Source organism: Natrix helvetica (assembly GCF_964273705.1).
Source record: "Natrix helvetica genome assembly, chromosome: 11".
In the NCBI taxonomy this organism is placed as follows: domain Eukaryota; kingdom Metazoa; phylum Chordata; class Lepidosauria; order Squamata; family Natricidae; genus Natrix; species Natrix helvetica.
Window position 1 is genome coordinate 4,927,522 of NC_138562.1, and position 16,103 is coordinate 4,943,624.

At 45.9% G+C, this 16,103-nt stretch overlaps 1 protein-coding gene across 1 annotated transcript in view; it reads left to right on the forward strand.

The window, feature by feature from the left end:
- The window catches only part of AR (androgen receptor), a 186,027-nt gene that overhangs the window by 151,304 nt on the left and 18,620 nt on the right, over positions 1-16,103 (forward strand). Inside the window, exon 4 of the mRNA XM_081963987.1 lies at positions 504-791. Within this exon, the coding sequence (XP_081820113.1) occupies positions 504-791 (288 nt within the window). The remainder of the gene's footprint in view (positions 1-503; positions 792-16,103) is intronic.

Sequence of the window (16,103 nt, forward strand, 5' to 3'; positions counted from 1 at the left end):
AAACTTAGGAACTTCAAGACTTGTGGACTTCAACTCCCAGAATTCCCCAGCCAACATAATTTACTCTTGTAATCCCTTCCTCTGCAATCTCTCCACTTAGATCAGAGGCCTTCAAACTTGGGAACTTTAAGACCTGTGGACTTCAACTCCCAGAATTCCCCAGCCAGCATAATTTACTCTCTTGTAATCCCTTCCTCTGCAATCTCTCCACTTAGATCAGAGGCCTTCATACTTGGGAACTTCAAGACTTGTGGACTTCAATTCCCAGAATTCCCCAGCCAACATAATTTACTCTCTTGTAATCCCTTCCTCTGCAATCTCTCCACTTAGATCAGAGGCCTTCAAACTTGGGAACTTCAAGACTTGTGGACTTCAACTCCCAGAATTCCCCAGCCAGCATAATTTACTCTCTTGTAATCCCTTCCTCTGCAATCTCTCCACTTAGATCAGAGGCCTTCAAACTTGGAAACTTTTCTTAGAAACCTTTTTTTCTCCCCTTTCAGCCCGCAAGTTAAAGAAATTGGGCAACCTGAAGATGCAAGAAGAAGGGGAGACGGCAGGGCCATCGAGCCCCACTGAGGAGCAAGCCACGAAGATGCCCCTAACGCACATCGACGGCCTGGAATGCCAGCCTATCTTCCTCAATGTCCTGGAAGCGATTGAGCCCGGCGTGGTTTGTGCAGGGCATGACAACAACCAGCCCGACTCCTTTGGCTCCCTTCTCACCAGTTTGAATGAACTTGGAGAGAGGCACCTGGTCCATGTGGTGAAATGGGCCAAAGCCTTGCCAGGTAAGAAGCACTTTTGTGTACCCCCATCCAGCCCTGTCAGGATCCGAAGATGTAAAGCCAAGGGGAGGGTCTCAGGTGATGGAGGCACTCGGAGAGGGGACCTCTTAGACCTGAAGGCTAGACTGGAGATTGAAAATACTTCGTGGAAGAAGGGGATAGCTAACATAGAACGCAGAATAATAAGGTTTGAAGGGACCTTGGAGGTCTTCTAGTCCAACCCCCTGCTTTGTTATTGCCACAAAATCTGCATGGAATGGTCCCTGAGGGATTGCATTTATCTCAAGGAAATTTGATTGAGGGTACGTGGCATGGATTCATTCCTTGGTATCCATCAGGCTCCTGCTGATATTAAGGTAAACGTTCCCCTCGCACATATGTGCTAGTTGTTCCCGACTCTAATGGGTGGTGCTCATCTCCGTTTCAAAGCCGAAGAGCCAGCGCTTGTCCGAAGACGTCTCTGTAGTCATGTGGCCGGCATGACTAAATGCCAAAGGTGCATGGAACGCAGTTACCTTCCCACCAAAGGTGGTCCCTATTTTTTTACTTGCATTTTTTACGTGCTTTCGAACTGCTAGGTTGGCAGAAGCTGGGACAAGTAACGGGAGCTCACTCCGTTACAAGGCGCTAGGGATTCAAACCGCCCAACTGCCGACCTTTCTGATCGACAAGCTCAGCATCTTAGCCACTGAGCCAAAACATATTTAAATGCAAAGGAAGGGCCAAGGGATCTATTGCCTATTTATTTTTCTTGGCTTCACATAGGTCCTGTTGGCATTTTGAAAGTAAAAATAAAAAGGCTCTCAAAATCAAAATGTGTCCTTGAGCCTAAAAAGATTGTCACCCCAAGAGCAGCCCCACAAGCCACCCTTTGCCGGGTTGTGCTGAGAAGTCTCTGCTGCCAGATTGGGCTTCGTCTGCCTCTTGCTTCCGGACTCTCTGGAGTAGTTACCTCCCTCTCTCTGGCCAGAGAAGATGCAGCTTTACTAAAGGCTTATTTGCTACACAGGGTTTCTTGTTCAGATATTATTGGAGGCTTATTTTGTTTTGATTGATTGATTTGTGCTCAGCTTCAGTTTCTAATGCAAAATAGGAAAAAGGTTCGCGTTCAAATATTACACAGAGTTCCTTCTTCCATTATCGTGCATATTCTTTGAAATTAAATTTGGGTTTTTTTCTTCTATTATCTGCTGTCAAAACAATGGATAAAAAGCCAGTTGCAGAGGGAAATCATACATAAGAAATCCATCAGTGTAAAAGAAAAGCAGAAGGAAAAAAAACCCAATGCCACATTTTCCATAGAACAAATGAAAGAATCCAGTTTTTCAAAACATTGAAGGACCTTGCAGGACAAGATGCTCCCTGAGAAAATATAGTTCAGTCAGCTCTGTGAAAGCTTTAGCCTTCTGATTCTTTCCAAATGGCCTTTTCTTTATGCACCACATGCAATCCAATCAAAATTTAATAGGGGCAGCTGATAGTTCTATCCCAGTCTTTGTCCAAAAGACTCAAACAAGGCCCCTGAAAAAGTTTGTGTCACATAAAGTGCAAAAGGTGACCCTGTTCCAGGAAGCTTCAAGGACCCAGAGACCACACAAAACCCCTCGCATCAGCCAGGACTCTTGCTCTGAAATGCCTTGAATATTAAGGCGCTCGGGGCAGGTAATGGGGACCTCAGAGGCCTTCTCCCTTCAAACTCCCTGACCCACCTGGGTTCAGCATTCAGAAACCTGGGCTGCTGCTCAAGTAAACATTAGCTATTAAGCCGCATCTCCCAGGTATTCCTAGGGAAAGGGGGGCATGCCAGGGCCTGGGAAAGACAAGAGGACAAAGCACTCTGCAGAGCAGACCTTGGGGGAGGAGGCAAAGATTGTTTCAGATAAAAGGACAATTGGGGATGAGACATTTTGTGATCTCCTGCTGAGCATTTTGTATTGCCCTCAAAATTCCACCCCCCAAAAAAAGGTTTTGCATTCCAAAAAGTGTTCTTCCCTTTAGAACAGAGGTGGTATTCAGAAGGTTCTGACCAGTTCTGGAGAACTGCTAGTGGAAATTTTGAGTGGTTTGGAGAACCGGTAAATACCACCTCTGATTGGCCCCGCCCCCATCTATTCTCTGCCTCCCAAGTCCCAGCTGATCGGGAGGAAATGGGGATTTTGCAGTATCCTTCCCCTGCCACGCTCACCAAGCCACACCATACCCACCAAGCCACACCATGCCCACCAAGCAGAGGTGTGTTCCTACTAGTTCGGCTGCTTTGGACAAGTAGGTAGTAACTCTGCCTGCTCCGAACCAGTTCTCTTGGCATCGCCGTAAGAGTTGCCATCTTGTTTTTTACTTCTGCGCATGTGTAGAAGTATGTTTTTAGTACTGTGCATGTGTGCATAGGCACAGCACATCTCTGAGCAAACTGGCAGCAGCCAGAAACCACCCCTGCCACCAAGCCACACCCACAGAACTGGTAGTAAAAATTTTTGAATCCCACCACTGCTTTAGAGCCTGAGTTTTAGGGCTATGAAGAGAAGTTTGAACTGTCACAGAGTGGGCCTCCTCCTCCCCCCTGGGCAACCTGGGCCTCCAGTCACCTCTTTATATTATTGCTTGGGATTCATGGAGGAAAGCAGGACAAAAATGCACTAAGAAGGCATAATTAGGAAGCTGAAGATCGAAATTTAAACACCAAATACAATGGTACTTAAAGCTTGTGAACCTTTCGAATTTTCAACATTTCTGAACAAATGGGACCTAAATGTGTTTTGTTCTCCACGCAAGTACCAAGACTAGATAAGGAAAACCAAATTAAATAAATGAGTCGAAAACATTCACTGATTGATCGAGGAAAATGATCCGAAGCAATCATTTATGCGTGGCAAAAGTATGTCTCTATCAGAGGTGGTATTCAGCAGGTTCTGACCAGTTCTGGAGAACTGGTAGTGGACACTTTGAGTAGTTCGGAGAATCGGCAAATACCACCTCTGGCTGGCCCTGCCCCATCTATTCTCTGCCTCCCGAGTCCCAGCTGATCGGGAGGAAATGGGGATTTTGCAGTAATCTTCCCCTGTCATGCCAACCAAGCTACGCCCATCAAGCTGAACGGGTAGTGAAGAATTTTGAATCCTACCACTGGTCTCTATCTTTGCTTTGCTTTCAGTAACTGGTCTGCTCCCCGCCCTCGCTAGGCAGCAAGACCTGCAGTTAAACATTTATGATAACTGATCAGCTCAAAGGAATTTTAGCCCATTGCTTCTTCCACAAAGCCTCCTGACTCTAATTTCTCCTTCAAATGAAGCCTAGAAGTTTACATACTTTCGCTACACACAAATATATAGCTTTGGGTCATTTTTCTGAATGAATAAGTGAAGGAGTGTTCTGGGTCTGACTAATTTATTTAATTGGGTTCTCTTTCTCTGGGTTTGAGGCATTGTGTGAAGAACAGATTATGATTTAATGTTCACGCAAGAATATTGAAAATTCAGACATGTTTAGAAACTTTTAAATCCCATTATAACTCATTAATTTGTAGGATGAAAGAGGCATCTGCTTCCTTTTTCAATGTCACCTCAGTCCTTCTCATAAAGTACTGCCAATTCTAATTTCTGCTAATTTTCATGAAAGCTGCATAGGAGTTATCAGTTTCATTAATCTCACTTTTCCATCAATGTTCAATTTGTACATAAGACCCTGTCTTATTTTCTTTTGACCCCCGAAATTTTTGAGGTGCATGAAGCTGTGAGTGTTGTCACCTCATGGCTGCTGCTGTTTTGCATTATTTTTGGGAAAGGGCTTATTTTAGCGCATGCGCTCAAAAGCCCGATTGGGCTTATTACCCAGGGAGGTCTTATTTTCAGGGAAATAGGTACCTTTCTCTGTGTGCATGCTTAAGCAAGTTGTATTCATAAAAGAAAGAAATTCTACCACCTTCCTTGATTATTAAGCCTCCAAATATCTGCTGAAATGAAAATTAATGTTATTAAAAGGATTTGTTTTGGTAGTTTTTGTACGCTCTGGGAGTACGCTCTGCCGGCAACCAATCATAGAGCGCACTCCCAGAGCGGCAACTGCCGGAAGACTCGGCATCCTACCTCCGTGCTTTGGAAGCCGCAGAAAAAGCCATGTGGCGGGTGGCGGCAGCAGTGGAGATGCCCTGGCTCTGAAGGGAGAGTTAGGCAAGGGCATCGTGAGCCTGGGAGTCACGCGAGCAGGGAGCGGAAAAGCCGCTCACGCAACCCCCCTCTCCAGCCATGCAGAGCCCCATTCACTGACCTAGGGGCATGCGGAAGACGCTGAGCCGCGGTAGCCGGAGCGCGGCGAACAGCTCTCCCGTGACTTGGCGATACCCCTAGGTCACTGAATGGCGCTATGTCCAGTGGGAAAGGGGGGTTGCCTGGCAGCTGCTCATGAGCGTGGTCATCTCATGGCTGTTGTGTTGCTGCTGCGATGGCGCAACACAGCCATTTGACCCTGAGGCTGTGCCTGGCTCTTTGGGAGCCCGCTCGCAAGAGAGCAGCCGCCTGGCACCCCCCCTCTCCAGCTGGGCACAGCGCCACTGGCCGACCTAGCGGTATCCCAAAGGCGCCAAGCAACGTGAGCGCCTTTGCCCCCCCCCACCTCGTTCCCACGGCTTGGTGCCTTCGGGATACCACTAGGTCGGCGAGTGGTGCTTTGCCTGGCCGGGGGGGGGGGGGAGATTATCCAGGGGGCTTATTTTCAGGGGGGCTTATATTTTTGCCCACCCGAAAAGTGTGGCATGGCCTTAGTTTCAGGACATGTCGTATTTTCGGGTGAAACACGGTAGGAGAAAGCCTGCATCATGGGAGCCAACCAGCTGAATGTGGAAAAACAGCTCCAACCATCTGAGAGGGTGTCTTTTATAGCAGCTTCTCCAAATACAATGGAAAGGACTTTCAGTGCTTCATCCACCAACAAAACCCTGCTTTCCACCGAGGAGGTAAAGTGATACGGGCAAGAAATTTCCTGACACGAGAAACAGAAGAGCATAAGAAGCAACTCCCTTCCAGATGAACATGGATATGGAGCAGGGGTGGGTTCTGGCTGGCATTACTGCCAGTTCGCTCACGTGCACACACATGCGCAGTTCAATGGAAATTGTTCTGCACATGTGCAGAAATTTTTTGAAAGATGGCGATGGCGGCAACCGGGAAACTGGTTCGGAGGCGTGTCCAGCCTGGGTCGCTGCTGGTTCTGTGACCCAGTTCCAGCATACCACTACCAGTTCGGCCAAACCAGGCCGAACTGGTAGGAATTCACCCCTGATATGGAGAAAAGATGATCCAAACTCATCGGACTGACATTGGCCGATTCATGTATGTTCTGAGCCGGTTAAACAAGATTACTAGAAGACAAAAACCTTTCAGAATATTACAAGCAACTGTAAAAGCCTGTAAAAGCAGGCAAGTTGGTCAGCTGGAGAAGTACTAATCCTCCCTACTCGTCCTTAACAGGCAGGGAAGGAAAAAAACAGGCAAGGCATGTCCATTGAGAAAGATCTGAAGTCATAAACCCTGGCCTCCGTCACCAGTATAAGGGATTCCTTGACAAGAACGTGCTACAACCTATAAGGGAAGGGAAAATATATTTAGCAAAAGCCTTCCGGGGTTTAGGAAAGATTTTAAAATAAATTGAAAGGAGGCAGCAGCCCAGACGTCAGTAGAGGAATGCTGGGCATTAGAACTGTAGCTGCAGATAATAATGGCAGAAGCAATGAAATGGAAAACTTACTTAGAAATCTTCAGCAAATGACAGCAGGGAGGCAGTAACCCTCCCCATGTGCAAGATCAATCGCCAAGTCCACATCTGCAGACAAAACAGAGGAACTAGAGAGCTTAATGTGGGGAAGCGAATGGGACAAGTAGGATGGGTCGGTATGGTAAAAGCCTGCTGAGGTGTTGGAGTAGAATGGAAGGCTATGACTTGTTCAAAGCAAAGAGACCCAACTGAAACCAAGGGGAATAGTTTTCAGTGCAAGATGTCATGTGCCATAAAGAAAACCATGTCCCCAATTATGGAATTCAAGTTGAAGGCATCTGGGTAACGTTGAAGAGAAGGAAAGGAAAAGGAATCTATTGTGAGGATTTGCTTGAGGTCTCCTGCTGAAGCAGAGGTGGATCAGAAGGTGTCTTTCTAAATCAGGGGCCAATCTAATGCCCAGGCATCGTCAGACGCTACAATAAAAAAGGTTCCACCTGGTCCTACCAGCCGATAGGAGATTGGACCTAGAGCATATCCTGCTGGATCGAACAGGATGGGGAGATGCTGCTGGAGAGAGATGGCCCCATAGGTAGCCCGGCCCCAAGCCATGAAAGGCTTGAAAGGTAACACCAACACCTTGCATTGTATCCAAAAGCAGGCTGTGTGGCCTGTGGAGCAGAGGTGGGACATGTGGCAAACAACCAGCAGCCATGATGGCTCCCGCTACTGCATTTGGCACCAGGTGAAGCTTGCAAAGACTCTTCGAGGGCAGCCCCATGAGGAGTGCACTCCAGTAATCCAAGCAGGATTTCAGGTGCCTTTTAATCCATACATTCTATGATCCTTCTTTATTGAAAAGGAACAGGAATGATCAGACAACACTCTGGGCTTTCCTTTCTGGTTTACATGAATAAGGAAATTGTCAGTTTATCCAGGCAAATGGAGAAAATTTTAATGTTTGACTTGGATACAACTGCATTGAAACATTTGGGACTTAATAATCTAAAGAAAGATTTAATTCCATTGATTCCTGTTTTACAGAATTTGATGGGCATAACTGTGGTTTATGAATGAAAACCTCTCCCACCAATGAATGAAGAAATGTGTACTAGAGCAATTCAATTCTGAGCAAGGTAGAACCAGCAAGTCCAGGAGGGCAACCATTGCTGCTGCACCTCAAAACTTCTAATACTGTTTTAATTATTCAGCCATATGTCATATCAGCAATATAAAAGAGGGAAAGTAAAATAACGGGGGGGGGGGGAGAACTCATAAGCATACCTGCTTCACCATCCTGTTCTGACCCAGGCTTCCTGAGAAAGCATAAATCACAATCTTAGTCCCCAAAACCCTCTTTTATTTATATGGCTGTGACTTGCGGTCATTCACAGCCCTTAATGATTCACAAACAGTCTGCGAAGGTTCCGGCAGATGTCTGCTTGAGTTGCCACAGTCTTTCAGGGGAATGCTGATAAACACCCACCTTATCTCCCTTGGAAGGCTGCCAGAGACCTAATTGCCGAATGCAGAGCAAGGCCAAACTCAGCGCAGAGTCCAACAGAACTTTTCAAAGCTTGAACTGATCAGATGAACTAATTGCTTCCTGCAAAAGCTCATGCCCTGTTCGCTCCTCTTTTATGTCTTAAGGGAGGGGCCAATCATCTCCAAGCCTTGCTCCCAAGTTGACCCTGTTTTCCCCATTGTTCTTGCCTACTGGCAGCTCTGCGCATGCGCACACTGGGAACAGGCTCCCGCTGTTCTTCTGCCTCACTGATGTCAGGCTCCGGAGGCAACAAATAACTACCAGATGGCCTTGGTCCCCTCTCTGCCTCCGACACAGAGCCCTCATCCGTGCCTTCCCCTGACTCCAGGACTGGCCATGTTCCTCCACAATCTCCTCACTCTGCTGCAAGCTCTGCTGGGCACTGGCAGGCCACAGCACATCTACACTCAAAACAGGGTGTCTATCAAGCTCTTTCTCCTTGTGCCTTCAGCTCTCCAAAGGAAGTGACTAGAACCAAATTGTTTAAACTGTTATAAAGACCAAGAATTTCCACCCATTGTGAAAAAGATAACTTTGCATGGAAGATGTTCATTCTGTCCGTCTTACATTTCCAAACCGCTGTTTTTTCTCGAAGTGTCATTTTAACTTGTATTTTTTAAACCCTATTCCTGAAATTGTGAATAAGGATAATGAGAAAGTCACTCCTATTTGAGATTGTAGGTGTCATGTCACCACGACTTCCAAGACTGATGTCTTATTAGCAATCTCATAACTTGCTGGTGGTTCTTATCTCTGTTAAAATAGAGCTTTTTAAAAGTACTGCCTGATTATTAATTCCTTCTCATTTTGAAGTACTCATGTGGTAAATGTTCATTAAAACCTGTGGCCTAATTTAGAATGAAGCATCCTGGAGTTTGAGTGTTTTACTTTCCTGTGTCTAGCACATGGGTCCCCAAACTTGGGAACTTTAAGACTTGTGGACTTCAACTCCTAGAATTCTCCAGCCAGCTCTCTGGAACCGCATGTAGCTCTTTCATTCCTCTGCTGCAGCTCCCTTTCGCCAGTCAGCACCACAATTTTGAGAGGAGCTTCTGGGGGGGGGGGGCAGGACACACTAGGAGAGGACTCCATGGCAAGGGGCAGATTTTCTGGTCAGCTCCATAATTGATAGCGCGTTTGGTTAGGACAGGTAGAGGAAAAAGGATGCTGCGCTAGGAGGAGACTCTATGGTGGGGGAACCGGACTTCCAGTTGGCAGAGGAAAAAGGATGCTGCGCTAGGAAGAGACTCTATGGTGGGGGAACCAGACTTCTGGTCAGCTCCAGAATTGAACGGGGGTCTTCCAGTTAGGACCTTTGTGGTTGCCGACCCCTGGGTTAGACCATCGTGGAGATACTTCATACTCCAAGAATCCGCATGTGATTGTGGTGCACTGGAACAAACAAGAACACTGTTCAAGAATGTCTCCGCAGAAAATTTCAAGGGTCCTGGATCAGAATGAGGCAATATGGCACAGCCAACATGCCACCAACAAGTCACCTTTGCAAAGTCTTGCCAGCCCTGTTCAGTTATGAAGCTGAGTCTCTGAGAATTCAACTATGAAACACACTTTCTCCAACTCTTCTCTTGCGTCACCTTTTTTGCTATTTCTTTAGCAAAATGCCAGCAAGCTTAGCAATGCATAGCGAAGATGGCAGAGCTGGCATATATATCTTGTTAGTGTCTTGTCAGGTTTCCTAAAAATGCCCTAATTGATTCATGAGTATCGAGACAAGTTTCAATACAAAAGTAGGCATTTATTAGGAGCACCATTAGGCAAGGCCTTTCGCAGTCAGATCTAAGCTTTGTTTGAGTTATAGCTGAATTTTACCCCTGTTCCTTCCCTTCCCTCAGTCTGTGTCATAAATCACATTCCCCAATGAGGTGCACCCTTCCCAAGCCTGCTGCAGTATTCTGAGATCCGACTTTAACCGAAAGTATGTGTGGAATGTGCTTCTCCCCTTCTCTCACTATGGCAACTTTAAGAATTGACACTTGTCTTCTCTTCCTCAAGCTAGATGAACCCTCAAGGGTGGGGAATGGAAGTTATTTAGAGTGCCCCTTTAGCTGCTATTTTTCTCATCTTTTAATTCTGTGCTATTTCATACTACACTCAACTTGCATTTTTTTGGCCTTTAAATGTGATGTTGCTTTTCTGCCTGTTGCCTTAAGTGCCCTTTAGGCTGAAATAATGGAGACAAATTGATATCTTCCTCCCAGGTAGCACCAGGAGAGTTATAGCCAATGCCAGGTTTCCAAATAGCATCCAAAAGTAAACCAGAATCCAAGGCAAAGTATTGTTCAAAGTTCCAATTTATTAAGAGAGCCATGTTGGCACATCTGGGAAAACCCAAATCAGAAAGCTTCCTGGTTTTCCTCACCTAGTTGAAAGTCCAAGATCTTGCCCCCACACCCACAAGTCCATCCCATGGTCCAATCTCCCACTGCCGTGCTGGCAGTTCCACCCATCCAATTCCCATCAGGTGCAGAGACAAAGGATGACCTTGGCTTTCTAGAAAGGATCTTTTTATGGCTACATATCATCTAACTCCATACAATCCCCCCTCCCATTTTCCCACAATAGAAAATGCATAGCAGAATAATAGGAAGTGTGGCAGGCCAAAGATCCAAAAGAAAAGATGGCTTCAGGCCTGACAGCCTCTTTGCAACCGCAGTCGTTATTGTTAAATGAATATTTTGTTCTGATTTATCAATTGGCAAGTAGCCAAAGGCAGGCAGTGAAGCACATCTTCCTTCGAAGCCCTCCTGCAAGGCAAGACTAGAGGAAGGAGCTGCCCGTGGGGACTCTCTGTGCTGGCAGAGGGAAGCTTCCTTGGCTGCCCTAGCAGGAGAGTTTGAGGCTCAACCTCAGCTGGCTCGGAGGCAGCCGGAGACACAGGGAGTTCCGGGCCTGGGGGAGGCTGCAGAAGATCTACTCCTGCCTACGAGGAGGCCTTCATTGAAAGGAAAGGGAGAGTTAGAGTGTGAAGGGAAGAATTGTGTAACCATGGATCTCGGTGACTCTGGGATTTTGAACTGTTCTCTTCACACCTATTTCTTGTCTGTAGGCAAACTCAGCAGGGACCTGCCTTTTTTTCTCTTCCCTTTTATTAATCTCAACCACATTGGCAGCAGGCACTAAAAACTGGAGATTTTGGCAAAAAAAATCAACCTTTTGCCCTTCTGATCAGTAAGACTGTTTTGTGAATTGTTTTTAAAATCTGTCATGTTAATGCGTGCCGTTAACTTTTTCAACAACAGCCGATCTCGGGCTGGTTGAGTCCTTCCCTATTACATTTGGCGGAGTGGTTTGTTTGGGCTTAATCTGATGCTGGAAGTAAGTTCAAGAGTTAGTGGGAGTGGAGCAACGAGAAGTAAAAGAAGGTGCAGGTTGACATCTCAGAATGGGAAGATACAAGTGCGAACGACTTGGAGGGCAACTTTCTAAAACTCTGTGAATGAAGTACAGCTGGGTGATTCTGGCAAAGATGCTGAAGAGGCATTCAGAGAAGCGAATAAACCAAGGTTTGGCCTTACTCATCGTTTGTATAAAGAGGTAGATTTGTCCCAAGTTGTTCCAGAAATCAGGACCAGAAACAAGAATCTCAGACTAGAGTAGAGCTGGAAGGGACCTTGGAGGTCTTCTAGTCCTGCTCAAGCAGGAGAAACTTTCAGATAAGTGGCTGTCTAGTTTCTTCTTAAAAATGTCCAGTGATGGAGCACCCATGATTTCTGGAGGCAAGCTGTTCCACTGGTTAATTGTCATCACTGTTAGGAAGTTTCCCCTTAATTCCAGGCTGCTTTTCTTTTTGATTAGTTTCTAACCATTGTTTCTTGTCCTGCCTTCCGGTACTTTGCAGAATAATTTGACCCCCTCTTCTTTATTTATTTATTTATTTATTTATTTATTTATTTATTTATTTATTTATTTTATTGAACTTATTAGTCGCCCCCTCTCCCCACAGGGACTCGGGGCGACGTACAGAGCAATAATCAAGATAGCACCATATATCGTGCAGAGGAGGTAAAAATAAGTCCATAAATAAGCATACTTACAAAATTTAAAACCCCAAAAATATTAAACTCTAAAAACTTTAAAAAACAAAATTTCCCATTATAAAATGACCTGGGGTGGCAAGATTGTAACGTTATGCCAGGCCGGCTTGACAAAACAGGTAGGTCTTCAGCTTCATACGGAAGGAGCGAAGGTCGGTTGTTGTCCGGATGTCTGGGGGGAGGTCATTCCAAAGGGTAGGCCCTACTCCTGGGCACCGCCCTCTGGCACTCTCTAGAGGACGGCACCCGGAGTAGCCCCTCTCTGTGTGAGCGAATGGGTCGCAGGGATGTATGGGGCAGGACGTGATCCCGCAGGTAACTGGGCCCTGTGCCATGGAGCGCTTTGAAGATGGTAACCAGTACCTTGAAGCGCACCCGGTAGGCCACAGGAAGCCAGTGCAGCTCGCGCAGGATAGGTGTTATATGGGAGAATCTCGATCTCCCCATAATAACCCGCGCGGCTGCATTCTGGACCAACTGCAGTCTCCGGGCGCACCTCAAGGGGAGCCCCATGTAGAGAGCGTTACAGTAGTCCAGGCGGGACGTCACCAGCGCGTGAGTGACTGTGCGCAAGGCCTCCCGGTCCAAAAGGGGCCGCAACTGGCGCACCAGGCAAACCTGGTGGAACGCCCCCCTTGCCACGGCCGCCACGTGATCTTCTAAGGTCAGCCGATCGTCAAGGAGGACGCCCAAGTTGCGCGCCCCTTCCACCGGGGCTAATTGCTCATCCCTGATGGTCAGCGATGGAATATGCTGATTGAATCGGGAAGCCGGGAACCACAACCACTCTGTCTTGGAGGGGTTGAGCCTGAGCCTGTTGTCATCCATCCAGACCCGTACGGCTTCCAGACACCGGGCCATCACTTCGACAGCCTCGTTGGGGTGGTTTGGGGTGGAAATGTACAACTGAGTATCATCAGCGTACAGATGGTAACTCACCCCAAAACCACGGATGATCTCGCCCAGCGGCTTCATATATATGTTGAACAGGAGAGGCGAGAGGATCGACCCCTGTGGGACCCCACAAATGAGGGGCCTTGCGGTCGACCTCTGCTCCCCCGTCAACACACATTGCGTCCGGCCAGAGAGGTAGGAGCGGAACCACCGTAGCACGGTGCCTCCAACCCCCAACCCCTCCAGCCGGCGCAATAGGATACCATGGTCTTTGTGGAAGCCCCTCAAATACTGGAATACTGCTATCATGTCACCTCTAATTCTCTTTTTCTTTAGACTGGCCAAATCCAAATCCTGTTCTTATGTTTTCATCTCCAGGCCTTTGATCATCTTAGTTGCTCTTCTCTGAACTTTTTCCAAGGTCTCAACATCTTTTTTGTAGTATGGTGACCAACATTGGTTGCAGTATTCCGGTTGTGGTTTTCCTAGGGCTTTATAAATCACGTAAACTTGATTCTATGCCTCTGTTTATACAACCCAGGATTATATTAGCTTTTTTGGGCTGCTGCTGCACACGGCTGGCTCATATTCAAGTGATCATCCATTCGGACTCCAAGGTCCCTCTCACACTTACTGTTTTTGAGCCAGGTTTTGCCTGATCTGTACTTGTATCTTAAATTTTTCCTACCTACATGCAAAACTTTGCTTTGCTCCACATTACAATTCATTTTGTTGGATAGTAAGAACACAACTTCAAGCAAGGAAAAGGAAGTAAAGGTCAGCTGAACATCAGCAAACTTATCTTAATATGAAGAGCCGTTCACTAGTGGAACAGACGGTGGTGGGATTCAGCCAATTCACACCACTTTGGGAGGACCGGTTGTTAACTTTCTGAGCAGTTGGGTGAACTGGTTGTTGGAAGAAATTATTAGAGCAGAGAACCGGTTATTAAATTATTTGAATCTCACCATTGGGGAAAAGGTCTGACTCCCTTTCTTGGGATATCTTTAAAAAAAAAGACTGGATGACCATTTGCACTGGGCATGATTTTGGACTCTGTGTCTAAAGACCCATTCCAATTCTTACATTCATATTCATTTCTCCTTCTCTCCTCCCCCATGTCTGTATTCTATCTGAAGTACAACCTTTGCACCTCCTAAATGGAATATTTTGCATTCAACCTTGGGCGAATCCCATGGGAGACATGTTTTGCAAGCAAAGCGCTTGCAGAGACATCCAGTTCCCAATTTCTAACACCCCCCACCCCACCCCCCAGAAAACTACCCAGACCATAAACTCTTCTTCCTGGAGAAAGATGATAGTCAAAACCTGAAGTCAATGATGCTGTTGTGCCTTGGGCCAGATGGAGGATGAACATGATCTGGTTTCAGCCTCAGGAAATGCAGATTCCAGTTTCTAAAAATCAGAAGTGGCTTCATCCCATGTGAGAGATAACAAGCTTGTCTGTCTGCTAGAGAACAGAATTGAGATTAATAATACATTTTCTTCTTTTTCATGTAAATGTTGGAGTATTATATTAAAACTTAAATGTACATGCCTGAAGGGCTCTTCTCTCTCCACCTGAAATGGAAACCGGTACACAGCCAGCCAGAACGTGGCTCTGCCCCTTGGCCTGGGGTTCCAATGCACATTGGGGGTAGTTGATGGATTAGCAGAGTTGGAAGGGACCTTGTAGGTCATCTAATCCAACCCCCCACTTAAGCAGGAGATCCTACACCATTTCTGACAAATCACAGTCCAATCTCTTCTTGAAAGTCTCAAGTGATGAAGCTCCCACAACTTCCGAGGGCAACTTCTGTTCCATGGGTTGATTGTTCCCACTGTCAGAAAGTTCCTCCTTGTTTCTAAATTGAATCTCTCCTTGGTCAATTTCCATCCATTGTTCCTTGTCTGGCCTTCGGGTGCTTTGGGAAATAGCTTGACACCCTCCTCTATGTGGCAGTCTCTCAAATATTGGAACACTGCTATGGTGTGAACATTGTTTAACAGCTATTTAGAAAAAGAGCCATGGTGGCACAGTGGCTAGAATGCAGTAATGTAGGCTGACTCTGTCAACTGCCAGCAGTGCGATTCTCACCAGCTCAAGGTTGATTCAGCCTTCCGTCCTTCCGAGGCCAGTAAAATGATGAGCCAGATTGTTGGGGGCAAGAGGCTGACCTTTCTAAAAATACTAGCAAAGTTTTTTTAAAAAAAATAGTATTAATAGAGTTCAAGTGAAACAGGTAATTATGAACTGAGATACCAGTGGAAAAGCAGGTAAAATGTGCTTGATGCCAAACACTTATTAAGTGTGCTTTCCACTGATGCAGCATTAGTGTGATAGGTATCTCAAGATGCCATTTAGCTGATAGCTATAAGGCAGGCTTCCTGCAAATTCAGTGATATCCAAAATTGTAATTTCAGCTTTACACAAACCACAAGCTCTTAAGTCTGCTTAACTTTCATACTTGTTATTTATGATTGGTAACTTCAGAGCTGAAAGTGTAATGCTAGTAGTTTTTGAAGATGTTAAACTTGCTGGCTTATATTTACCACAGATAGCATGAATTCCGTCTCCAAAGAAGTTGTAATGTAATCTGTAAGAGAGAAACCTTAAGAGCCTGCAATTCTTGCCTCTGCTTGGAACTTACTTAGAGGATGTTAAAGAACAAGGCAAGCTCTCATTTGTGTACAGATCACAGGTTATGAATGGTTTGAACTCTCTAAAGTCTATGTTAATGTTAGCTACTCTATGCTGTCAAAAGCCTGTTTTCCAAGAATAGAAATTGATGCTGAAGAAATAGTGCCAAGAAAAGATTCTGGAAAAGAATCTTCTTAATTGATCCCCGAGGACCTTAAACTCTTGTTAATTCTCTGTCACAAAATTCAGAACGTCCACATCACACAATTTTCTGCATTGAAATTTATGGTTGTTGGTTCACAGGGAGAAGTCGGTACCTTTCCTGTTTTAGAAAATAACAGACCAACGAAGCATAAGACAATAAGCTATGCGGTGGTAGGGAAGGATCTGTCACCAAGGAAATCTATTTTTTTAAGTTTTTTTTTAATTTTTATTTTTATATAAGTATCCACAAGTATACCATCACATCTTAA